Below are 27,985 nucleotides of genomic sequence, written 5' to 3'. Positions count from 1 at the left end.
AGCTATCATATGCAAGGAAGAGCATCTTTAACCTCTTCAATGCTGCAGTATAAAATCTCCAAAAAGATCAGCTGCCGGCATGCAGGGATCTTTATTATTATGGGATGTACACAAAGCGATCCCTGTTTGCGCTATACATTATGCAGGGCCAGCTCAGCCCTTCTTGCATAGAAATTAGCCGGGGCTGGACCTTTATAACCCGAGCAAATCAGGATTATCAACCTGATCCTGAGAATTCTTCCCGATGCCTCAGATGAACGCATCAGCAGGCAGCGATATGACATCATCACTCTTATGGTTATTATTGGTTCTTATCGTCATAGCACCATCATAGTCCATGGCGTCGCACGATGTAACTTACAGAAACAAATGGCGAGGACGGACCGGCTAAACGATGCGGGGGGGATGGGGGGTGTATATTACACAAGAGGTGAAGGTGCAAAGTGCTTAAGATGGACCAGCCATGCAAGAGTATCCCAGAGTAAACACGGATTCACTTCCCAGAAGAAGTGGCTCTTAAGGGATTTTATTTGAAGGACTTGAGTCTGATAACATTGAGACGTTCTGTTATAGGAGCACCAAAGGTGGACATCGGGGCAGAAGACAGGAGGGGAGAGGGGGATTGAGGGGACAGAGGGAGCGAGGGGACAGAGGGGAGAGGGAGAGCAAGGGGTAAGGGAGATAAGCTTGGCAGGAGCATTCATGGTGAACGAGGTGAGGAGGACCGGCTGGGGTGGCAGCGGACAAAGCAAGGACACGGAGTCCAGGAACATTCCCTCCCGGCAGCCGATCCTTTCTTTCCACGAATTCAGCCCGTTAAGGGAATTCTGCCGACATCAGCAAAACGGGAGGAAGTAACGCCGCATATTCTGCTTTTTTCCCCAAAACAGAGGTTATTTTTGTTGATTTGCATAATGTTTTCGGGCAGCTGCATATCAGCCACTTATATGAGCTTCTCCCTCTGTTATCTGATCCCCGATCTACTAAACACCCCGACTCCTTATCATACAGCCTGTGGGGAGCAATAGAATAGCTCGGTCTTAATCACTCAGACGGACACTCTGATAAATAAAAGCCTATGGAGGAATGGAGTTCATTACCATCGCCATAAAGCCTCAGTTCAGTGTGGTGTTTATATTATATATTACTGTATACAGCGCTGGGGGTTATATTACTGTATACAGCGCTGGGGGATTATATTACTGTATACAGCGCTGGAGGTTATATTACTGTATACAGCGCTGGGGGGTTATATTACTGTATACAGCGCTGGGGGTTATATTACTGTATACAGCGCTGGGGGGTTATATTACTGTATACAGTGCTGGGGGTTATATTACTGTATACAGCGCTGGGGGTTATATTACTGTATACAGCGCTGGGGGTTATATTACTGTATACAGTGCTGGGGGTTATATTACTGTATACAGAGCTGGGGGTTATATTACTGTATACAGCGCTGGAGGCTATATTACTGTATACAGCGCTGGGGGTTATATTACTGTATACAGCGCTGGGGGTTATATTACTGTATACAGCGCTGGAGGCTATATTACTGTATACAGTGCTGGGGGTTATATTACTGTATACAGTGCTGGGGGGTTATATTACTGTATACAGCGCTGGGGGTTATATTACTGTATACAGCGCTGGGGGGTTATATTACTGTATACAGCGCTGGGGGGTTATATTACTGTATACAGCGCTGGGGGTTATATTACTGTATACAGCACTGGGGGGTTATATTACTGTATACAGTGCTGGGGGGTTATATTACTGTATACAGCGCTGGGGGTTATATTACTGTATACAGCGCTGGGGGTTATATTACTGTATACAGCGCTGGGGGGTTATATTACTGTATACAGTGCTGGGGGTTATATTACTGTATACAGCGCTGGGGGATATATTACTGTATACAGCGCTGGGGGTTATATTACTGTATACAGTGCTGGGGGGTTATATTACTGTATACAGCGCTGGGGGATATATTACTGTATACAGTGCAGGGGGTTATATTACTGTATACAGCGCTGGGGGGTTATATTACTGTATACAGCGCTGGGGGTTATATTACTGTATACAGCGCTGGGGGGTTATATTACTGTATACAGCGCTGGGGGTTATATTACTGTATACAGCGCTGGGGGTTATATTACTGTATACAGCGCTGGGGGTTATATTACTGTATACAGCGCTGGGGGTATATTACTGTATACAGCACTGGGGGTTATATTACTGTATACAGCACTGGGGGGTTATATTACTGTATACAGCGCTGGGGGTTATATTACTGTATACAGCGCTGGGGGTTATATTACTGTATACAGCGCTGGGGGTTATATTACTGTATACAGCGCTGGGGGTTATATTACTGTATACAGCGCTGGGGGGTATATTACTGTATACAGCGCTGGGGGGTATATTACTGTATACAGCGCTGGGGGGTTATATTACTGTATACAGCGCTGGGGGGTTATATTACTGTATACAGCGCTGGGGGTTATATTACTGTATACAGCGCTGGGGGTTATATTACTGTATACAGCGCTGGGGGTTATATCACTGTATACAGCGCGGGGGGTTATATTACTGTATACAGCGCTGGGGGTTATATTACTGTATACAGTGCTGGGGGTTTAATAGGACAACAAAAAAATCTAGCTGAAGAAGGGACCTCTGTGGTCTCAATAACTGAATTTATTTTTTCTACATCGGCCCAATAAAAGGTATCGGCTACAACCAAAGTCTCCACGTACAGAAGTGCTGAGTATCTGTAACCGAGGCCAAAGGTTCCAAAAGGAACTGGGAAGATCCAGACCATCATTGGTTCAACAATCAGCCAATGGGCTGCATTGTTTACCTATTTCTTATACCCCAGTGACAGGTGCCCTAGGGGGGACCTCATGATCCAGGCCTGGGGGCTCTTCAGGCATCTCCGCTATTAACCTCTGCCTCTCCGTCACTGGCCCCCAACTTCAAAAATGGGTTAAAAAAAGGAAAATAATGATTTCTTTAATCCAACGCATTAAAAAGGACATTTCAAGGCCCTGAAAGTTTTTATATAAAATCTAAAATTGAAAATATAAATTGAAAAGGAATTTTTTTAAATTAAAAAAAAGATATTGTTTTTTCATTAAATGTAATATTTAAAAATAACAATTAATAATGAATAATAATAAACCGTGACCAGCATTTTTTCACTTGAGTCATAATAAAAGAAGTAGATATTTAAAATGCTTACTGTAAAAAAAGTGAGAAATTCTAATATTTTACAAATAATCAATTTCGAAAAAAATGCATTATTTCATTAAAACAATTTTTTTAATTCAATTAATTAAAAGAAAAATTATAAAAAAAAATTGCCATAATTTGATGCCATTAAAAGCTGTCAATGCAAATGTCGTCGATGCTCACGCAACCCCTTGTGAGGCCCAGTTATAGGGAATGTAGGAAAGCATGCGCAGATCTAACCGGGGCGACACTGGAAAGAGGTGACCCGAATAAAAGACAAAACAAAGGCCAATGGCAGCCGGTAACAGGTCAAAGCGATAACTCACCGCTCAGTAACGGTGAGCCCCTGGCGTCCTCTCGGTTGCCTTGAAATGACCTCGGCGAGCCGATAGCCGGCGTCCCACCGCCAGGTACCAGGTCCAGCGAGCGAAAGCGAAAAGGGGGCGGGGCAGAGGGAAATCACGTGAGCAGTAAGGCGGCTGGCAGTACCCGTCTGTGTGTCTGGCGCGCCCTCTGCTGGATCACATTTATTACTGCACCCGACTGGAGTTCGTTTACGTTAGCATACTTCCCAAGGGTCCCTCTTTTATAGGGACAGTCCCTCTTTTCTTCCGCTGATGTCCTTCTTTGCTCAGGAGTATTTGACAGGTATCGTACATAGTGATGGACATTTCAATTGGTTTGTAAATTAAGTGCTTTAGAAATGACCAAGACTGCCAACTGCCAACATGATGTCATTGAACTCTAGTTGCCATGGTAGCACAACAGTATTTTCATTTTACTTAAGCAGATCATGTGTTTCCATCTCAAGAAGAGACCGCTGAGGTCCCGAAAGCTCACGCATCTCTGCATATTTTTTTATATGTTGGCCAAAGAAAAGGTATCTCCTTCTGCCAAGGACTCCATCTTCTCGTGGACCAACACCGCTATATCCATTTTCCCCACTTACAAACAGAAACAATGAGGCCTCGGTGGTCTTTCGTTCATTTCGATGACCCATTAGATTGTAAGCTCCCGGGAAGCTGACCCTGAGACTCCTGGAATTAAATTCCTTTAAAACCCTTTCATGTCCCACCATGCAGCCGGGTCAATTTGCCAAAAATATGATTTCCACCCCCCCCTATTTTAGTATAGTTTTTATTATCTATCATCACTATTCATTATTACGTTTTATGTACAGCGCTACGGAATTTGATGGCGCTATATAAAACAATAAATAATAATAATGTATTTATTTTATTTTCAACCCCCCTCCCCCCGGTCCCAAAGGGGTTAAATATACGCTAAGTGAGTCACCTGCATTCACCCAGGTGTGTCGCTGAGCCAGAGCCGATGGGGGCAAGTATATCACGTGGAGCTGGGGGGGCAGAGAAAGAGGCAAATGGGGGGGGGGGGGTGCAGCGAAGATGCCCCCAGTGCATTTGCAAGGGGGGATTTAAAGGGACCACACAGCATTAAAGCGTATATGATGGCTGGAGCGTCACTTTAAGCATACATCGTGTATATTACATCATTATATGACATCATTATATTACATATATATGACATCATTATATTACATATATATGACATTATATTACATATATGACATCATTATATTACATATATATGACATCATTATATTACCTATATATATGACATCATTATATTACATCTATATGACATCATTATATTACATATATATGACATCATTATATTATATATATATATATGACATCATTATATTACATATATATGACATCATTTTAGCGTTAGCGACCAGAATAATGCAGCGGACCCAGAATGCATAAACTGCTTTTATTAAAGCCCTACCACAATCCATACATTAAAATATACGCCCCGCCTACATATTTAGGTAGTTCTACAGAAATATTATCGAAAATAAATCGCTAAATATATATAGAAATAGCACACTTCATATTAGTATTATTTATTGCTTCATATAGCGCCGTCATATTGTGCAGCGCTGTACAATGTGGAATGAATATACAATATGGCGCGATAAGATACGTGTACGAAGGAGCGGATGTATAGGAATGATATATTTGGATTTAAAACACATGCGATGATATTTAAAAAAAAAAACAGGTGCATTTCAACCACTTAAATATTACAGGGTGCACAGAAAGGGTTAATCTTTTTCCGTGTGACATCGGTAAGTTAGCAGGATCCGACTAAAATGAATTAAAGACGGAATTTTTCATCCCAATAGATTGAATGCAATGCAGAAAGTGAATGAATGATACATTAATCTCACAAAAGTATGGGACATGATGGAATAAATTATAAATGAATGTAATAATAATAATAATAATTATTATTATTATTATTATTATTTTTTGGAAATAACCAATAAGTTGGGTTTTTTTTCACATAAACTCAGCTGTTTTAGTTCCACTTGCATTAAAGTTGAAATTTTCTCTAAAAATGAAAACGGTGCAATACGCTATTACATCATAAGAAAGGAATGATGGAATAAATTCTTAAATTACTATTTTTTTTAAATACCAATATATATATATATATGTTTTTATTAAAAGCACATTTTACTTCCCCATTCCTTAAATTTAGCGCATTGCACATTATTTATTAACCAACGACCATTGGCGTGATAATTGACTCGTTCCCTAATCCATGAACTGGACCCTTTCTGGAATATTCTATATCCTTCCGAGAAAATCCTAGTTGCTTTCTATGGAGTCGCTGAAAACACCCTGTAATTATGTGGCATCATATTTGCACCGAAGACGAGCTGACGGTCACCAACCTGACGGTATTCTAGCAGGTGGACAGGGGTTGACCCGTACAATGCAGCAGCCACCCCAAGGGCATGAAATGGTACCTTCTCATACTGTATTAGACATGCGCCGTACATATACGTCATTTTATTCGTACAGAGCTCTCTGGTGACCTCTTCTTTAATAGGAGTGTACAAAGGAGGAGACGCCACCCATTCGGGCAAGCACAACGGGTTCTGTACAGTAAGAGCAGTAAAGCTGTGGAATCCACTACCGGCAGAAGGTGCGCTCTGTTCAGATTCAATAGATAACGTAACTGGTTATAAGGACAGGATGAGTTAGAGTTTGATGATCAATCATTTTGGAGTCAAGAAGGAAATCGATTCAATGAGGGTTTTGATTGAACGCGATCGAGACCCCCTTGGAACTGAGTAAGAGTAAGGGTGGCATGGCCTCACCTGCAGGGAGGTGGAAAGCTGCAGCTTTGGGGTGGTGTTAGCGGTGGGAAGCCTGGCCTACAAGGGGCCGCTTTACATAAGGCTTAAGTAGGCTTGGGGCCAACTCTCAGAGCATTCCCACTCCCCCGATTGGAGGGCCGTCCAACTATGGACCATCTTGAGAGAAGATATTTAATGGGAACAGCCAGGTGAGCCCGCCTTGAGTAAAGGCAACCTAGATCCAAAGTTGGTGTAATGGGTTTAAGGAGGCACCCAACCCACTGTGTTGAGGTGGTCATGGCCGGTGGCATTTGGCAGCTGACCTCTATAGTGAGGGGCCCCGAGCTCCTTGTAGTTATTCACTCTCAGCTTCGCCGATGGTCAGAGCGGAGGTCGAGACTCGTGTCTTTCTCTAATAATGACTATGTTAGCTTGCAGCTTCTACGTGGACTTCCTGGTGCCAGGAGCCCACCATCGCTCTCCTATTCATCTTCCATGTCAACGCCACAAGGTTGTCTACGTTCAGAAACACCAGACCACAGAGACGCGACGGCGCCCCGGGGAACGCTACCTTCACAAGTGATCAACTTAAACCCTACGCTTCAATCCCTTCTTACAACCCCACGTCGGAACGGCTGCCGCGTTTGAGTTCCTGCTCCTTGGTTTCAGTGCAGGAAGAAATCCCGGATCCGGGTCGCCTCGATCCAAGGAATATAACTGGAAGTCCTGGTGAAAACGCTTGGCTTGTTCTCCACCGTGCAGCCGATGGGTCCGAAACTGACTACTCCGTGCACCTCCCACCTTTCTCTTCCATTCTGGCAGAGAAGAGGACCCCCCGAATCTCCCTAAAATAATAAAAAAAAACAATATTACAGGGTGCATTAAGGGTTAATCTGTCATATACCTCTTTCTGTCTGTCTGTCTGTCTGTCTATCTATCCGAACTCTTGCATTGGGAAGCTTTCCGTGGTTGACCATTAAAAAAAAACGTGATGAGGTCAGTGAGATAAAAGGTTCTAGCTACCGTCGGGCCGTCTAGACGTCTAGACCTTAATCAGTCGTTGGGTCTCGTCTTAGATTCAAGAGCCGTATGTCTATCCCATGCATGTTTAATACCCTCACTGTATTACCCTCTACCGCCTCTGCTGGGAGGCTGTTCCACTTATCTACTACCTTCCGGAACTTGAAGAGGAGGAAGAGTGAGGCACAATCCTTCTTGATAGCCTCCTCTCTCCTCTTCTGATGAGTAAGCCCTCAAGCCGCCACGGTTTCTGATATAATGAAATAGACCCCCCTCCCCCGCTCCAAGAGCCCGAGGACCGCTGAACTCATCAGTATTCTGCCGTTGCCCTTTGTTACCTGGCACGCAGCGGGAGGTCCGCCGATGTCTCTGAAGCCTGCGCAAACCATCGACTCCCGTACTCTCTCCCCCCAGAATTTCTTCTGCTGACACGTCTTCATGTCGATGATGGGGAGCTTGGCTTGGTTCAGGACCTCTGACAGCGTCAGGTTCTGTTTGCCACCTTTCATAAAGGAAACCAGATTGAAATGCATGAGAGGGGCAACAACGTCGTAATCTACAAAGTTTTAAGAAGAAAAGATAAGTGGTAGATAGTTGGAACAGCCTCCCAGCAGAGGTGGTAGCGGGTAATACAGTGAGGGGATGTAAACACGCATGGGATAGACATACGACTCCTGAATCTAAGACGAGACCGACGGCCGATTAAGGTCTGAGTCTTGATAGACAAGTCAAGGTTTCCCTAGGGGCCGGTATTAGAGCCATTTAGGCAACATATTTGGTGAATAAGTACAAAGCATCGTCACGGGCTATTCAAGGGTTAATATTTCAAGAATCTCCCGGCAGCTCATTCATAAACATGCTGGCACAGCGCCCCCTTGTGCCGACTCGGAAAAATAGCAACTCAGCAGCTGCCAATAGAATCTTTGATTTTATTCAATTACTAATCATTATTATTATTACTGTATATCCATTCACCTCTTCTGCTGGGAGGCGTTTCCATTTATCCACCAATATATCCAGCCTTACCTCTGGTATCCCCCCATCCGGTTACCCAACAGAAGTGACCGGGCCGCAGGGGCACTTCTTTTTTGGGCAGGCACGCGTACTGGATGAAGTGCGTGGTCTGGATGTCCCCTACTGGTTTCACCAAGGCGATGTCGTAGTCCAGCTCGTTGAGGTGGGGGTAGCGGAAGCGCTCGTGCCTGTAAATGCGTTTCACATGGTAAATCTTTTCCGTAGGCTCCGTGCGGTTGAGGTTATGCTTGCCGAGGACGATCCGCCAGTTGGCTGAGTCTTCTGCCTTCCCTCTTTTTGGACGGAGACGGAGTAAAAGTTAGTTCCATCTTCATCGCTATGCGTTACAGAGGACTGACCCCGGTTACAGGGGCCGACATCACATCATGTATACGATAGCCGAGAGCCCCCATCATGGGGGGGGGAAGTGCCCTTGCTGAGAACAGGGGCATTTCCATGATAAAGAGGTAAGTTCCAGACTTATCTCTTCACGCCTGAGTATGTTGGCAATTGTCTGGGTGTGTTAGAGTGTGTGCGTGTCTGAGTATGTGGGTGTGTGTATGTCTGGTTGAATGTTTGTCAGCGTGAGTGTCTAGGAATGGTAAAGTGAGTTACTGGGTGTGTGTGTGTATGTGGGTGTGTTAGTGCGTGTGTTAGCGTCTGATTGTGTTAGTCTGTCTGCACGTGTGTGTTAGCGTGAGTGTCTGCACGTGTGTTCGTATGTGGGTATTGTAATGTGAGTGTCTGCTCGCGTGTTACACCGCGTGTTGCCAAAGTTTGCACACAAGACGCCGGACGCCATTTGTGGAATCCGTGTTTACATTGTCCAGGAGAGCGGAGGTTAACCTTTCAATTGCCAATGTCCTCCAATGCTACCGCCATGCATTCTGCCATATCGTGCCAATCTATACCGGCAGCTTTGTGACCGGCTTCCCCGTTACCGCAAGTGAACACTTACTTCTGAAAGCAGTGGGCCGCAGTGAGCACCCAATTCTTGTGAATGAGCGTCCCACCACAGACGTGAACATATTTCTTGCTTCCTCTAGCCCTAACCTGGAAGGGGGTAAAAAAAAAATACATTAACCCTTTAATAGTCAACCATGAAGATTCGACATAGTGACTGGCTCGCCAAATGTGTTACCCAAATGGCTCCTCATGGAAACCTTGACCTGTCATTGTCTAAAGATACAATTAATTGAGTCACCTGCATTCAAGCAGGGATATCAACCATAACCTACTGGGGCAAAAGCACTAGTTGTGAGTCTTATAGGTGATCACAACGGGGTAGAATAGGAAGGAGTAAGCTTCAGACTGTGAGAATCAGGTTAAATAATTAAATATTTTAAAGGCCTTAATTAGTCTCAGCAAACATTCTGAGCTCCTACAAAAGAGGTGAGGAAAGAGGGACAGCAAGTGAGGAAAGAGGGACATCCGGGGAGGAAAGAGGGACATCAAGTGAGGAAAGAGGGACATCCGGGGAGGAAAGAGGGACATCCGGGGAGGAAAGAGGGACATCCGGGGAGAAAATAGGGTCATCAACTGAGGAAAGAGGGACATCAAGGGAGGAAAGAGGGACATCAGGGGAGGAAAAAAGGTCATCAGGCAAGGATTGGACAGGTAAGAAAAAGAGAACAATACGTTCCACTCGAACGGATCTTACCTGTAAGGAAACCTGCCAAGGCCAGGAGAACGGACGTACTTCATTCCCTGACACTATCCTCCCTGCCGTGTTCTGCTGGAAAAATGCAACCCCGCAGTCGGCTGGCCAGTCTGGAGAAAGATAATAGCCAAGCGCATGGATCATACAAAGGTCCAGCAGGTCCAATTGTTGAGGTACTCCTGATTAAATTACACCTGGTCTAGAAGTCCTTCCTGGGTCTCTAAGTCACTTCCTTCTTTCTCCTGGCGAGGAAACGCTCTCCCTGCTCCCTTCCCACTTACTCCCACCTCTCCCCCATTAAATTACACGCAGCTAGCCCAAACCCTACATACGGCTGGCCAGAGGAGGCCGAGCTCCGGGCAGTCTACACGGCGCTGTACGATCGGTGAACAGGAGATGACGTCACTTCACAATTTAGGCTTAAAGAATCAAAAAGTGAAGAGGGATATAGACTTCGGTTATTACTTTAAAGCATAAAAGGCATTCACATTCAGATTCTCCATTGCTGCTAGAATAATGGCCACTAACAAAAATAAAACTGAGCAAGAAATCAGCTCACACCCAGCAAAAACACCCGTCTAAGGCATAAAAACTGGGGATTCCGTCACGCCGTGCGACCACTTATCGCTCAGCCCTACACCCTATAGACAGGACTCGCCGCCTCCCTGGAGAATGAAGAAGCGGACGTGGAGGCCTGAGGAAGCCGGGCCTTCACCTGGAGACTCCATCTATAAACTACTACTACACTTCTGCTCACCTTCTCCTAAGGGCTTCTCTTAGGAGACCCCAATACTAGTATGAGGGGCTCCCTGTACCCCACTACTAATCCTAGGGGCTCCTTATGCACCACATCTAGTCCTAGGGACTCCCTGCAACCAACTACTAATCCCAGGGGCTCTCTGTGCCCTTCTACTAATTTTAGGGGGCTCACTGTACGCCACCACTAGTCCTAGGGGTTCCCTGTGCCCCACTATTAATTCTAGGGGCCCCCTGCACCTCACTACTAGTTCTAGGGGTTCCCTGTGCCCCACTATTAATTCTAGGGGCTCCCTGCACCCCAATACTAGTTATAGGGAATCCCTGTACCCCACTACTAGTTATAGGGATTCCATGTACCCCACTATTAATTCTAGGGGCCCCTGCATCCCACTGCTAGTTCTAGGGGCTTCATACATAGTTAAATATAACCAAAAACAAATATATATTTTTTCTCCATAATTCTGTAATTTGATCCATCAAAATTTTCAGACTCCAGACAAATCCCTGAGTACTGAATTGTACAAATTATGAAGTTTACTTTTTCCCCAAATCAATATAGTTTAACAATTTAATCTTAAAATATTATTATTTTATTATGTAGCCCCCCTGAGCATTCCAGGGGGGGGCTAATAAGGCCCTTTAAGACCCAACAAAATAATACAATAATCTAGAAATACAATAAAATCGACTACTCATTTAAATTATATTCCTGATGTGAAAATATAGAAATAACAAATACTTAGTGTTTAAACCCAAAATGAAATAAAACCAACATTCCAACTAAACCCATTTCGGAGACTACTTTTCTTTGAAATAACTCAAATAAAGGAAAAAATATAATACTTATTTATTCATAACGTAAAATTATTATTATTTATGTATATTTTTCCCCCCCAGGACACGGAGCATTCTCACTTACCGAGATGTAGAAATTTAGGATGGATGATATGCTGCGGCGAGGTTGCCTGCGCCAGCGACAGCACGAGAAACAAGGCAAGCAGATCTTTTAAAATCATTTCCAGGAGCCCGAACTGACGGAGCTGGCTCGGCGACGGTATTTATACACGGGACGGAGCTGCCGCTGCAGCGATCTGACAAACAATACAGCCTCATCAAAACACGGGGACCTGGAGAGTTCTGTGTGAGGCCAGCATTCTAGCGACAAACCGGCCACCGAGGCTAGTATCAGCACTTTTACACCGCTGTGGGGAAAAACACACCGGACCGGCGTATCGTAGGACGACGTAAGCTCGGGGTACAAATAACACACAGAGATTAACTCGCCGAGGACGGGCAGACTCTTAATGGTTAAGTCTCCACTCAGGAGCGTCTTACATTTGAGTTATCTCGTGCCATTGCAGAAGAAGAATATTGGTCTTCCCCCGGAACCTAAAATCCAAGTTCATTAACGACCGAGGACGTACATTTTGGCCTTCATGGGCTTCATCGGTGGCTGTAGGCCCAAAAGAGCCAGGCGGTCCATGTTTGGAGTCAAGATTCCACTTGCGGTTTGGCCCCAAGAGATGGCCGGAGGGTGAAATACCCTACAAATAAAGGTCTGACGATAACCAAGGATGGCCGGCCGCTTGGTCGTCTGTCCTTCAGTGCAGGCCCTGCTAGGGGGCATCTAAAGTTTTAGCTCTTTTGTGCCATTAACAGACAACGTTTTTTTGTCTGGTCCTGCCCCGAGGGCAGAAATGTAAGGCGGATTTCCCTTGCACGTGGGAACAACAAACCCCCAGATGTACATTTCATCCTTCATGGGCCTAGTCGTTGGGGTCCGGCTGGTATCCCTCTAGGCACAAGAGACTAAAGAGGTCCACATCTGGACTCATCTTTTCACTTGGGATGAACCAATGAGGTGCACCTGTACTTCATTGGTTGATGGCAGACGAGCCCCCGGCAGGCGACCAATAGAGTTGTTCGTACGGACATTGAAAATCCTGGCGCTAAAGCAGCTGCGTGCCGCAACTTGGCCGGGAGACACCACTGGTCTCCCCGCTCCAAGAGTTAGAGGTCGGTACCCAGGGCCGGCCTTAGGGGTGTGCGACCTGTGCGCCCGCACAGGGCGTCATGGCAGCAGGGGTGCCTGCCCGGGACTTAAATTAAAACGTTGTTTTTTTTTTGTTGTTTTTTTAAAAACTTTATTTAACATCCTTCATGTTAAATAAAGTAAAAGAAAAAGACGATGCTTTAATTTAAGTCCCAGGCAGGGGCGCCGAGTGGTTGCTCATGAAGTTTTTAGCAACCGCTCGGCGCCCCTCACTCTCCGTGACATCCTATTCCGACACTCAACATGAAATGCGGGCACCGCGGCAGAGCGTGAAGATGAATGCCTCCCGCTCCCACCGCAGGCAACAAGGTAAGTTAGGATAATAAGAAGTAGGAAGAGGGAGTAGATAGTTAGAAAAGGGGGGGGTAGTGAGAAGGGGTGGGGGGATAGTGAGAAGGGGGGTAGTGAGAAGGGGTGGGGGGGATAGTGAGAAGGGGTGGGGGGATAGTGAGAAGGGGGGGTAGTGAGAAGGGGTGGGGGGGATAGTGAGAAGGGGGTAGTGAGAAGGGGCAGGGGGGATAGTGAGAACGGGGGTAGTGAGAAGGGGCAGAGGGGGCGCCAGAGGAGTAGTCCGCACAGGGCACCAGAACACTTAAGGCCGGCTCTGTCTGTACCAATGACTGGTTGATGCCAGAGGAGGCCCCTGCAGGCGACCAATAGTGTCACTCGCATGGCCCTTTAACGCCTGACGGCGAACCTACAGATTTCCACTCCCGTTAACCCCTGCGATGCTGCGTAGGAAAGGTAGGCTAGATGGGGAAGGGACCAGGGAGATTAGTAGACGAAGACGAACACGAAGATTCGCATATCCTCGTCTTCGTATACGCTTTGCCGCCGCCGCCGCCGCCATGTTCGTATGTTCGGTATTCGGGCTGAACAGTGAAAACGCACCCTTCGTATTCGCCCGAAAACGAATGCTGGCAAGTCTAGTAGATACCAATGTAGGTCTTCAGTCTCTAAAGGTTCTGTTCCATTTACTCTGCTAAAAGCAGCGTTTCTGTAAGTAAATTAGCGTTTTTCCCACTGCTATTGGATGTCCAAACCTTCAGAGGCTCCAAAGTGCCAAAAAGGAGGCCACGTGGGAGCTGCATAGACCACCATTGATTGTACAGGGGGTCTGGTGCCGATCAGGGGAGATGAGAGGGTCTACCCAGCCTAACCGTGATCCCCACCGTTTACAATAAGTTAGTTTTGATGTTTTTAGGTGAATAAGTCTTAAAATAAAATAACGGATGTGCTAAGGTCCGCTAATTAGCTAAACATTTCACAGAAGCGGAAAGAAATGTTTTGTGTCAGTGGAACAGCAGCTTTAAAGGCAGAGAAAAGGAAAGTATTACGTGGAAGGTAATTGGATTGAGAATCGCCGGAGTCCAATAGAGGCATTAAGGGATTTAAATGCAAATGGGATAATTACGCTGCGTACAAAAATATCACCGCTGACACAGCAAGAGATAAAAGAATTTCCCCATCATGTTTCTACAAATTAGTACATTTTTCTCCTTGAGCATACACCCCCAGTAATAACCCCCAGCGCTGTATACAGTAATAACCCCCCAGTGCTGTATACAGTAATAACCCCCCAGCGCTGTATACAGTAATATAACCCCCAGCGCTGTATACAGTAATATAACCCCCAGCGCTGTATACAGTAATAACCCCCCAGTGCTGTATACAGTAATAACCCCCCAGCGCTGTATACAGTAATATAACCCCCCAGCGCTGTATACAGTAATATAACCCCCCAGCGCTGTATACAGTAATATAACCCCCAGCACTGTATACAGTAATATAACCCCCAGCGCTGTATACAGTAATATAACCCCCCAGCGCTGTATACAGTAATATACCCCCCAGCGCTGTATACAGTAATATAACCACCCCAGTGCTGTATACAGTAATATAACCCCAGCGCTGTATACAGTAATATAACCCCAGCGCTGTATACAGTAATATAACCCCAGCGCTGTATACAGTAATATAACCCCCAGTGCTGTATACAGTAATATAACCCCCCAGCGCTGTATACAGTAATATAACCCCCAGTGCTGTATACAGTAATATAACCCCCCAGCGCTGTATACAGTAATATAACCCCCAGTGCTGTATACAGTAATATAACCCCCAGCGCTGTATACAGTAATATAACCCCCAGCGCTGTATACAGTAATATAACCCCCAGCGCTGTATACAGTAATATACCCCCTAGGGCTGTATACAGTAATATAACCCCCCAGCGCTGTATACAGTAATATAACCCCCCAGCGCTGTATACAGTAATATAACCCCCAGCGCTGTATACAGTAATATAACCCCCAGCGCTGTATACAGTAATATAACCCCCCAGCGCTGTATACAGTAATATAACCCCCAGCGCTGTATACAGTAATATACCCCCCAGCGGTGTATACAGTAATATAACCCCCCCAGCGCTGTATACAGTAATATAACCCCCAGCGCTGTATACAGTAATATAACCCCCAGCGCTGTATACAGTAATATAACCCCCCAGCGCTGTATACAGTAATATAACCCCCAGCGCTGTATACAGTAATATATCCCCCAGCGCTGTATACAGTAATATAACCCCCAGTGCTGTATACAGTAATATAACCCCCAGCGCTGTATACAGTAATATAACCCCCAGCGCTGTATACAGTAATATAACCCCCAGCGCTGTATACAGTAATATAACCCCCAGTGCTGTATACAATAATATAACCCCCAGAGCTGTATACAGTAATATAACCCCCCAGCGCTGTATACAGTAATATAACCCCCAGCGCTGTATACAGTAATATAACCCCCAGCGCTGTATACAGTAATATAACCCCCGCGCTGTATACAGTAATATCACCCCCAGCGCTGTATACAGTAATATAACCCCCGCGCTGCATACAGTAATATAACCCCCAGCACTGTATACAGTAATATAACCCCCAGCACTGTATACAGTAATATAACCCCCAGCGCTGTATACAGTAATATAACCCCCAGCGCTGTATACAGTAATATAACCCCCAGTGCTGTATACAGTAATATAACCCCCAGCACTGTATACAGTAATATAACCCCCCAGCGCTGTATACAGTAATATAACCCCCCAGCGCTGTATACAGTAATATAACCCCCAGTGCTGTATACAGTAATATAACCCCCAGTGCTGTATACAGTAATATAACCCCCAGCACTGTATTCAGTAATATAACCCCCAGCGCTGTATACAGTAATATAACCCCCAGCGCTGGATACAGTAATATAACCCCCAGCGCTGTATTCAGTAATATAACCCCCCAGCGCTGTATTCAGTAATATAACCCCCCAGCGCTGTATACAGTAATAGAACCCCCAGTGCTGTATACAGTAATATAACCCCCCGCGCTGTATACAGTAATATAACCCCCCAGCACTGTATACAGTAATATAACCCCCCAGCGCTGTATACAATAATATAACCCCCAGAGCTGTATACAGTAATATAACCCCCCAGCACTGTATACAGTAATATAACCCCCAGCGCTGTATACAGTAATATAACCCCCAGCGCTGTATACAGTAATATAACCCCCGCGCTGTATACAGTAATATCACCCCCAGCGCTGTATACAGTAATATAACCCCCGCGCTGCATACAGTAATATAACCCCCAGCGCTGTATACAGTAATATAACCCCCGCGCTGCATACAGTAATATAACCCCCAGCGCTGTATACAGTAATATAACCCTCCACTACTGTATATAGTAATAACTAGACTTGTGCATTTGTATTCGGTCGAACACGAAGGGTGCGTTTTTGTTGTTCAGCCCGAATACCGAAGAAACGAAAATGGCGCCGGCAAAACGTATACAAAGACGAAGACACAGAACAAGAAGAGTCTTCGTGTTGGTCTTCGTTAGTATCTGCTAACTAATCTCCCCGGTCCTTTCCCCATCTAGCTCCCCTGTCTCAGCCTCTGCTCCCCTGTGTCCCCGAAGGGGAGACACCAAGACATTTTAGACTGTGCTTCCAACTTTGTGGAAGGCTCTTCACTATTTCAGCACGGCTCTGCCCCGGCGCACAAAGCACTTGGGTGGAAGAACTTGGCCGGCGGCACAGAGCCCTGACCCCAACGCCATCGAACACCTTTGGGATGGACTGGAATGGAGATTTCAAACCAGGCCTTCTCGTCCGACATCAGCGCCTGACCTCACAGATGCTCCATTTTATCGGTTGCTTTTATAACCAAGCCGGAAGCGTACAATTCCCCCGATCACGATGCTTACAACAGCATTCTAGGCTTCATTGCTTTCCAGTCAATAAACCAAGGACGACGTCATTCCAAGTTGCAAGTGTGAAAAATCATTTATTTGCAGATATGACAAAAACAAAACATGTAATGTGCCCAATAAATGAAAATCCTGAAATAATCATTTATGTTACTTGTGATCAGCATCAAAAGCCCTTGTGGATTTTGCGCTACTCGAGTCTTATAATTTACGCCTATTCCGTTACAGCCAATACATATATTTTTTAACCACAGAAAAATACAATATATATATTTATTCTATAAAATAGCCCGTTAAAAAAAAAACATTTTTGATTAAAAAAAGCAACACATGTTATATTTAAGTACATCCTCAGCATTTCATGGAAAAGAACATACAGTACATTGTCTCCACTCAAGTACCACTCGGAAGTTTGACCCTATCGGTGGAGTAAATTCACAAGTTGGGTTTATTTGCCACTCTAGAAGCCCTTTGTAATAAACATGGAGTAATGTTCCTGCATTGTGTGAGTGGGGTTATCAGTCCCAGGTTGTCACTTTTTGGCCATAAAAGTTCGGTTTCTTCTGGGGGCATGTTCTTTGCTAATGATTGTTTAAACTCCTTCACCGTATTAACATCTACCACTTCTTCTGGGAGACTGGTCAACTTATTGTCCAACTCCTCAGAGTCGGGGAGGTGGGACTCAATGTTTTAAGGTATAATATGCACTTGGAACTGGGAAACCCGCCTTCTAAATGCTGGATAGTGCAAGTGGTCATTAGGTCAAGTCCCAGTAGACCAAGTACCTTCACTTCTAGGGTCTATTCACAAAGGCTCTGTAGTTGTGTTGAGTTCACCTGGTTTATCAGTCCATCAGAAGTCGTGTTGGCTGAAATCGAGCAACTCATGACTGTGAACTCTGAGTTAGCTGCCATTTCACAGTGAGTTGCAAAAAGTGTAGTCGTTTGTCTATTCACAGAAATTTGACTTTAGTCTCGTTGGAGAAGGTCTCCAACATAACAAAATCAACTCGCATACTCAAGTGGGAGGCGCGTTGATGCAACATTCCAGATGTGTACAACGATTACACTTCTAGACTCCACAACGCGACAGCTGTCAACTGTAACTCATCAGTAGACGAACCCAACTTGATGGAAGTCCTGTATTGTCCAGCTCAACAGTCACTTATTCAACTGACCAAACACTCAATCTCAATCAATCTCCAAGTGATGACTTATCGAAGCTCAAGTTTTCTTTTCTAACTTCATGGTGGACTTCCCGTCATCACCTGATAACTCTTACCTTGAAAGATCTGTACGGTCTATAGACCAAGCCCCCCCACTGATCCTTCACTTAAAAATATCGTATCTTTCATGGTTTCCATTTTCCATTATATATTTGGCTCGAAAACAGCGGTTGATTAAAACCAAAGCCAGAACTCAGTTCTATCACTCAGCTGTGGAACGCACACAACAGTTTGAATGTCTGAGAGAACTCATGACCATTCTGAACGATCTTCTTTTGCCTTTAGTAGACTGCCCGACAGGGTTTTCCGCCAACACTTCTGAGTTCTGTGAATGCTCCTCTATCTGGATCTCCAGGTGCTTCTGTATGGCCATTCCTAGAATCTCAGGATCCACGGCCGCTCCATACACCTCCCAGGTCATTCCTTCTTTATCCCACCTGACGTCACGTACCGGAGATTTCGGACATTGAAGGTGTAGTCCAACCCCGGCATCTGCAAATAAGCGTCCTGAGGTCTGAAAACAGGGACTTGTAGCTACCGACTTGTTTTCCATCATAATTACAGTTTGTACCTCTGCGTCTCTGCAGTTGGGTGGCATTTTTTGTCCAATGGGTATGTAATTCATAGACGTCATGGTCCATGTATCTTTTGTTTTTGTGTCTGCTGCTTGTAGGTTATCTGACGATGTCTCAGAGTTCTTGATCAGCTGCCTGGGGGTATCCATCATTGAGCTGTGCAAATTAAGCTCTTCGATGGAGGTCGGTGGTGTTGGAAAGGCCAACCGACCACATCTCATCAGCTTTTTGGCATCCAGGCCCGATTCACTAACAGAAGAAACTAGTTTGGGAAAAGTGAATGGAGGAGGCAACGACAAAAAATGTGGCGGTGACTGTCCTGACACCGGTTCATTAAGTGAGCATGCCAGTCCAGGGGAGAACTGAACAGAAGGTATAGGGAGAGAGTGGCAATACGCAGCAATGGTGTCATCCACCTTCGCCGTAAGTTCATAGTCTTTACAACAATGCAGAGTGCAGCTGTTGCGGACAATCATCGCGGGAGGAGAGTGTTGGATATCTGAGATATCGTTACAGGACATGACCCCTGAAATATTATAATGTGGTCGATCGTACATGCGTCCATTGTTTGGGAAACCATTCCCGGAGGCCTTCGGTCCTAAAAGTCTGTGTTGATACGTGCCTGGTACTGTGTATACAGTAATGTTGTGTTGAATGGTACTTTTATCCAAATGGCACTGGGGGGTATTTTGATCTCTGGTTGCACGCGCCACGTCGGTTAAGTTATTCTGATTCGTCGTAGGAGACGTAGCTGTTCCGGAGTCATTTGTAATACTGCTTGCCCCATCACTACATGAACCAGAAACACTGCTGGAGGAACGTAGAACAGAATATGTGGCGCTATTCCTATTGTGGACGAAGAAAGGACCAGATGATGGAGTCCTACCGCCATAGAGGATATCAGAATAACTTTTTGGAACCACCGGTGGTCTTATTTCAAGCCTGTCTACACTTTGAGCTTTAAGTGCCGACATTTTGGAGAGACCAAATGATGAGACCTTCTCCGGCACATTGCTGCCGTGAAAGCTCTTGGTGGCCCTTGGTTCCGTTGAGGCTACAGAAGTTTCGACGTCCAAACAACGATCCCCGAGCTGAAGTTTCTCTTCTGTGTGTTCCGTAACGGGATGGCTGCAGTTCGTTAGTTCAAAACAAGAACCCGTATCTCCGTCCTGAGACCGCTCAGGGCTGTGCAAAGGTCCAAGGTTGTTTTCGCAGAACTTAGACACAGGGAGGACATTGTTAAGGCTCTTATGGATCTCCTGCCTCCTTTTTAAACCTTCCTGGCCGCTAGATGCCAGAGCAGAGGAGCTTTTCGACAGTGAATGGCAGCTTTGGCTCGGCTTCCCCTGGCAAATTAAATGTGAATTCTCCTGGAAACAATGAGTGGAAAGTTTATGATCGCCGCTGGTCATGGCGAAGAAAAATATTCAGAACCTAAATGGAAAAGAAAGACGTGTTAGAAAGTCTTCGTCAATAAGATGCAAAGACGCCCTCAAAACCAACCAACAGATCTTAATTTGCTACTAGCCAAAGTATACGTTGACTTTATGCCTACAGGCCTCGTGTTTCTAGGGGGACCTCGGGGTGGAGGCTGAAAGGCCAAGGACTTGATGGTGGTCACTCTAGTTCAGGCTCTGCCAAATATGACCAATGGCTGCCGTCCCTCATATTTTCTGCAGGCTCAAGATTTTGTAGCCCCACTGGTGACATGGCCGGGGTGGGGGGATGGGTATAGGATTTTTATGTGATTTTGTAACCAGTGGGTTAGGTAGGTAAGTTCTTTATTCTATTTACAATATCACATTTCTAAGCCCATCATCTGCTGTGCTTCTTTAGGGCTGTTTGGAACTCTGTGACCCTTAATACTCAGCAAGCACTCTTAGCTCCTCGACGAAAAAGGACATCAGGGGAGGAAAAAAAAGTGACAGAAGGTCCAAAGAAGGACTGTCCCTACTATACAGGGACACATGGGTGATATGTGTACAGCACAGATCCAGGCAGAAGTTTTGCTCAGATGCGCCAGAGGATTACAAGAAGAGATACAGAATTAATTCATACTATTTCTGGCTAAGCTGCCTTTGGCTGTAAGATTGATCCTAAGTCGCGTCTCTCATTAATTCTTTTTGTATGATGGCCGCTCTCCCCCCCCGCCCCAGACCAGCCCCCCCTTTCACGTCTTATGATTACATTTTCTGACCTATTTAATTTTGCCGTAAAGTTTAGTAATAAAACCTGACATCACAAACCATTTGTTGGGCCGTCAGTCGTTTCTCGCCTCCAGAGGGATTTAATCAGCGAGGAGAAAGAAAATATATCATCGAGTTGTTTCTCCCAGTAATATAATATATATTATATATAATATATACATATATATATATAATATTCTATTAACCAGAGGGGCCATCACACAAAAGAATTAAGGAAATAGCGAATGAATTAATTCAATAAAACTTTTCGTTGATCATTCGTGGCATTCATTCTTGTCTCTATGCGAAACAATTAACATTCTTTAATAACTTTAATTTAGTTTTTTTATTATATATCAGTTAAATGGTGCGGCTAAATATGTATCGCTTTCATCTTTCCTTTCATTCTTTAGCTCTCTCTGCCTTTTCGCTCCCCTTTTCGCTGCCTCTCACTCTCCTCACCATTTTCCACCCTTATCTGTTTCTCCACTTCTGTCTGTCTCCCTCCATTCTCCCTGCCCCCCCTCTTCACCTTCTCCCTCCCCTATTACTGTCTCTCTCTTCTCCCTTCCATCTTTTCTCTCCCCCTCCTCTATTTGTATCTCTCTCTGTCTCCCTTTCTCTCTCACCTGCTCCTTTCACCTCTTTTTCTCTTGTCACTATCTCCTTCTCATCCATCCTCACCTCTTCCTAAAAGACAACCATTCCACCCCATACCTACCTCTCCATTAACATCAAGGTTACCCCCCCTTTACCCCCTTTTCTCTCCCCCTCCTCTATTCCTATCTCCCTCTCTGCCTCTCTCCTGCTCCTTTCACCTCTTTTTCTCTTGTCACTATCTCCATCTCATCCATCCTCACCTCTTCCAATTAGACAACCATTCCACCCCATACCTACCTCTCCTTTAACATCACGGGTACCCCCCCTTCACCTGCATGTATGGTCGGATAGATAAACATATATGATTAATTTATATGTTCGAGCTCTGAGGCTCACTCAACATGTTATGTTAACCTAAATGTCACATTTTCAACTCACCTCCGTGGCGGGTGCGCCGGTTCTTGATACACACCGAGTCTCAGTCCCACAGAGTGCTACTCGGCAGCATGGAGCTAGGCCTCGGGTCCAGGTCTCCAGGACCTCCCTACAACGGGCAGCGTTGCCCTGCCTTGACTTTAACGGCATCATGCCGTCTTGTCATATGCTCGCCCACTGGGGGGCTCTTAAAGGAGTCACAACCCAATTCCAGGTGGAGCACGCCCAGTAGCAGGTACCTATTTGAACCTAGAACACCTGTGGACAGGTGCTCAGTTGTATTGTGCGGCTGCACCAGCGGGACCTTAGTTGCTGACCTCCTGGCCTGACTTTACCTTGCTTTCTAGATTACCCTTGTGCTCCTACGACCCAGTTCTCCTGACCTTCGGCCTGTTCATTTTGTTCCCACATCCTGAATCCTGCTCTTGCTCACCAGTACTGGCCCGTCTATCTAGGTCACTCTCAGCGAGTGGCCGCAGGTGGTGGCCACTACTACGTACGGTTCCTCTCGCTACGCTAGGGACCAGGTAAGGTCCTGAAAGCCTTCGCATTGATTTTCAGGAGGGCACTTTCAGGATGCTGATTAGCTGCACCAAGCAGCCAATCAGTGGCAAGATTCTTCAGACACCGGAGCTGCAGCTTCTACCTCAGGCAAATACTTTATTTTGTTTAACAATTTTTGCAGAGTGCACACTCGAGTACTCACGAAAGGTTAAGGGTTACTCTCACAGTATTTCTGGGGGTCAGAATGGTGTATAGTTTTTGATTTGCTGAAATATGGTCACACGGAATTCCATCACGGAACTTAAAATGGATTGTATAACGATTTTATAAGAACACTTACATTCTAAACCATTTTTTATTAACCCCTTAAGGCCAATGGGTGGTCCCTAAACCCATTGAGAACAATGCATTTTGAGCCCTTTGTCATTAAGGGGTTAAAATCCTTTATTCCTTTAATTCTCTTTAAGCTTCAATCTACTTTTTGTAAGACAAAGTTAAAATGACACAGACAGAATAAAAAAGCTTTTTTTTTTTTTTTTTTTTTTACTAAACACCGGATTATAAATGATTTCCTTTGTACATTTCAAATGAGAATAGTCGAGGACCAGCAACTGTTACACAACTAATGAAATTATATACTATAGTATTTATCTAATACTATATATAGTATTATATATTCTATATATATATATTTAATAATATCATAAAAAGTCAGGGTGTTTTACTATATCCAAAAGAGGTTTTTGATAAAAAAAAATCAAAAATAATGTGTTTTTATTATTAATAATAATTATTATTATTCTAGTTATTGGATAATATGATATTTTCACTTTTCAGGCAGCTGAAAACATCATAGTTGTCTACTAGACAAACAACCTGACTCCTTATCACACTGCCTGCGGCAACCGATAGAATGGCTCGGTCTTTATCGCCGGCAGGACTCTCTGACTAATGAAAGTCTATGGAGGAACGGACTTCATTAGCATCGCCGTAAAGAATCAACCAAAATATCACGTGGCTGACAACAATGGCGGCCTCCAGGCCTGCAGATAAAGCGAGTTTATTGGGGCAAAATGAGATGAAACCGGGTCTCTGTCAAGGCATACACATTCAGATTCCGGGGTTGCTACTAGAATAGTAATGACCAATAAATACGCAAGAATTCAGCACATACTCAGAGAATACCGTTAAAAAACAGCTACCTAAGGCATAAATGTTGGGGATTCTGTCACTCTATATGGCCGTATATCGCTCAGCCGGCCACTGCGTCAAAGTGCCCCAAGTTTGGCGAGTCCTGTCCAATATTTGTCGGACAATGCCGCAGTCTAAAGAAATTCGAGAACAGATGGGAACCATCACCATTTACCAGTCTGGAAAGAGTTACGGAGCCATTTCTAAGGCTGTGGGACTCCAGCGAACCAAGGCGACAGCCGTTACCTACAACTGGAGAAAAACCATCCCAGGCGTGACTGACCCCGCTTCACAAAACAACCCAGACAGTTAAGGTCCATGATTCCACAATAAGAAAGAGACTGTGCAAAAATGGCGCCCATGGGAGAGTTGCAAAGCGTAAAAAAAACCCCACTGCTGACCCAAAAAAACCCCACAAAGGCCAAAAAACAACTTTATGACTTTGAAGACTTATGGGATAATATTCTGTGGGCTGATGAGTCAAAAGTGGAACCTTTTTTTGAGAAGACATGGATCCCGTTACATTTGGTGTAAAGTAAATCAGAACATCACCCCAACAGTCAAGACACGATGGTGGTGGTAGTGTGATGTCCGGGGCTGCTTCAGGACCTGGGCGACTTTCCCTAATTGGTGGAACCACGAAAACCAGAAACTCCTGAAGGAGAACGTCCGTCCACCACTTCATGACCTAAAGTTCAAGCGCAGTTGGGTTCCGCAGCAGGACAATTATTGGAAGTCCACCTCTGAATGGCTCAAAACTCAACGAAGGTTTTGGAGGCCGAGTCGAAGTCCTGACTCGAATCGGATTGAGATGCTGCGGCATGACCTTCACAAGGCAGTTCATCCTCAAAACCCCCCAATGTGGCCGAATTATAACATCCCTGCCGAGAAGAGCAGCCAAAATTCCCCCAGAGGGATGTAACCTACTCATTGGCAGCTATCACAGACGTCTGATCGCAGTTATGGACCTTTTCACTTGGGTAATATAGGTTTTTGATGGACTCTTTACCTTGATGGGATTCATGGTTGCTCACATCGTCTTTGTCTTTTATTAAAATGTGACAAAAAAAGCAAAAAAACGGAAGAAATTCGGGAAGGGGGCAAATACTTTCTCACAGCATTGTTGTAACCCGACGCAGAGCAGGCAGCGAAGCTCTCCGCAGCTGTAGCGATTAGGGGAATCTCGGCTGATTCTCGGCTTAGCCGGCGGTAAGAAGGTCAAAAACAAAGCAGGGCACTGCAAGTCTTTTTCAGCCACAAGGATATTGTTTTTTTGTTTGTCCCTTAAACACCTCGTGTGAATGGAAAAGAACCCCCGCTGGTTACTCGGAGACGCCGTACCTTCTGAGGTAATGATACATTAATACCACGAGACCGAGTCCTTATGGACCAGTATGTGCTAAGATGTATTTATAGTACAATTCATGTTTTATATTGTTATTGTTAGGTTGGCTACAAAAAAAGACGTCAAACATTAGAATTTAAGGGCAGATCGGCCCCATTTGGCCCCATTTGGTCCCAATCAGTCTTTGTACCATAACACAAGTGAGTGACAGGAACGGGATGAATTGCATTGTAGGAATAGCATACCCTGTCCTATCTCAGGTGTTCAAATCAAAATACGTGTGTTAGGGGGAGGGGCAAGAGGCTAGAAAGGGCAGGGCCCGTTTCAAAAGTGGGCTGGGCGGGAGGCGTGGTCACCCGCCCACCTTACTTAAATAGCCGCCGCTTGGGAGCTCGTAGGGCTGGTAAGGGCAGCGACCCGAAACAGTAGTACGTGCCAGAAAAATAGGGATGTTTGGTAGGTGTAGCATTGAGGCCTCTTAAATTATGGAAAAAAAAACATTTAGAGAAATGTGATTTTTAAGTATTCTTGCCCTTCGAATTTCACCAAAACAACGTTTGGTAACCTTCATGATGTGGACCTTGTCATTCAAATGTGAGAATTCATGTTTCCGATGTTCCGAGTGGAATCCTGGCCAGGAGCTTCATTCCAAAAAAGGACCAAGATGCCAACCAAGTACGTGGTGGCGCTCCAGGGCGTCCTATCCAAGTGATGACGGAAAGTAACCTTGTCTGTAGAGCAATCAGGGCTGCCAATGGGTCCAACATCAGTTCTCCTATCTATGAATATCTTAACTTATCCTGGGATAAGAGTTTCTTTAACTAACGTGTAAGCTATTTATCAAATTGTGTTGACTACTAACAATTTAACAGCGGGGAGGAATAATCATGCAAATCCTGAATATAGACGTTAACATGGCCGGTCCAATGTCATACAGATAAAGTGGGTTTCCTAGGCATAAAGAATTTACCAGTGAATTAGTTTACCCGGAATCAGGAAAACACATATCCTCTTTCATCAATGGAGCTGGATCAGTTTTTCACCAGGTTGGCCCAGTGCACACCAGATGCATAATCCTCAAATTCACCGAGTCCTTACCTAACCCAGACTATTCACGTGAACTCAGCTGCTGAAGAAAAGCACTCGCATTGTAGTGACTTTACTCCATAATGACATCTAGGTACTCGTTGGATCAACAAACTATAACTAATCCCGTCCTTATAACCCATAATATCCCTGTATAAAACTCATATATAATATATACTCTCCATCCCAATAACTAATCCCGTCCTTATAACCCGTTATATCCCTGTATATTCCTCATATTATATATTATATACTCTCCGGCCGTATAACTAATCCCGTCCTTATTACCCGTTATATCCTGTATATTCCTCATATTATATATTATATACTCTCCCCCGTATAATTAATCCCGTCCTTATAACCCGTTATATCCTGTATATTCCTCATATTATATATTATATACTCTCCGGCCGTATAACTAATCCCGTCCTTATAACCCGATATATACTGTATATTCCTCATATTATATATTATATACTCTCCGGCCGTATAACTAATCCCGTCCTTATAACCCATTATATACCTGTATATTCCTCATATTATATATTTTATACTCTCCGGCCGTATAACTAATCCCGTCCTTATAACCCGTTATATCCTGTATATTCCTCATATTATATATTATATACTCTCCGGCCGTATAACTAATCCCGTCCTTATAACCCGTTATATCCTGTATATTCCTCATATTATATATTATATACTCTCCGGCCGTATAACTAATCCCGTCCTTATAACCCGTTATATCCTGTATATTCCTCATATTATATATTATATACTCTCCATACCGTATAACTAATCCCGTCCTTATAACCCGTTATATCCCTGTATATTCCTCATATTATATATTATATACTCTCCGGCCGTATAACTAATCCCGTCCTTATAACCCGTTATATCCCTGTATGTATATTCCTCATATTATATATATTATATACTCTCCATCCATATAACTAATCCCATCCTTATAACCCGTTATATCCTGTATATTCCTCATATTATATATTATATACTCTCCGGCCGTATAACTAATCCCGCCCTTATAACCCGTTATATCCTGTATATTCCTCATATTATATATTATATACTCTCCGGCCGTATAACTAATCCCGTCCTTATAACCCGTTATATCCCTGTATATTCCTCATATTATATATTATATACTCTCCGGCCGTATAACTAATCCCGTCCTTATAACCCGTTATATCCTGTATATTCCTCATATTATATATTATATACTCTCCGGCCGTATAACTAATCCTGCCCTTATAACCCGTTATATCCTGTATATTCCTCATATTATATATTATATACTCTCCCCCCGTATAACTAATCCCATCCTTATAACCCGTTATATCCTGTATATTCCTCATATTATATATTATATACTCTCCGGCCGTATAACTAATCCCGTCCTTATAACCCGTTATATCCCTGTATATTCATCATATTATATATTATATACTCTCCCCCCGTATAACTAACCCCGTCCTTATAACCCGTTATATCCTGAATATTCATCATATTATATATTATATACTCTCCGGCCGTATAACTAATCCCGTCCTTATAACCCGTTATATCCCTGTATATTCCTCATATTATATATTATATACTCTCCCCCCGTATAACTAATCCCGTCCTTATAACCCGTTATAT

At 44.4% G+C, this 27,985-nt stretch overlaps 2 protein-coding genes across 2 annotated transcripts; both read right to left on the bottom strand.

The window, feature by feature from the left end:
* Positions 1–6,749: 6,749 nt before the first annotated feature.
* LOC128469421 (elastase-1-like) lies at positions 6,750–11,878 on the bottom strand. Its single transcript, XM_053451245.1, has 6 exons — positions 11,782–11,878; positions 10,104–10,213; positions 9,402–9,496; positions 8,456–8,736; positions 7,768–7,931; positions 6,750–7,254 (listed from the first exon to the last, which is right to left on the bottom strand). Exons 1-6 carry the CDS (start codon positions 11,876–11,878, stop codon positions 7,075–7,077), a joined length of 927 nt encoding a protein of 308 aa, XP_053307220.1. The 3' UTR covers positions 6,750–7,074.
* Positions 11,879–18,584: 6,706 nt separating this feature from the next.
* On the bottom strand, positions 18,585–20,391 carry GPRIN2 (G protein regulated inducer of neurite outgrowth 2). Its single transcript, XM_053451131.1, has one exon. It carries the CDS (start codon positions 20,389–20,391, stop codon positions 18,607–18,609), a length of 1,785 nt encoding a protein of 594 aa, XP_053307106.1. The 3' UTR covers positions 18,585–18,606.
* Between the last annotated feature and the right edge of the window lie 7,594 nt (positions 20,392–27,985).

This window comes from Spea bombifrons, chromosome 11 (genome assembly GCF_027358695.1).
Source record: "Spea bombifrons isolate aSpeBom1 chromosome 11, aSpeBom1.2.pri, whole genome shotgun sequence".
In the NCBI taxonomy this organism is placed as follows: domain Eukaryota; kingdom Metazoa; phylum Chordata; class Amphibia; order Anura; family Pelobatidae; genus Spea; species Spea bombifrons.
This window is presented reverse-complemented; position numbering and strand designations above follow the sequence as displayed.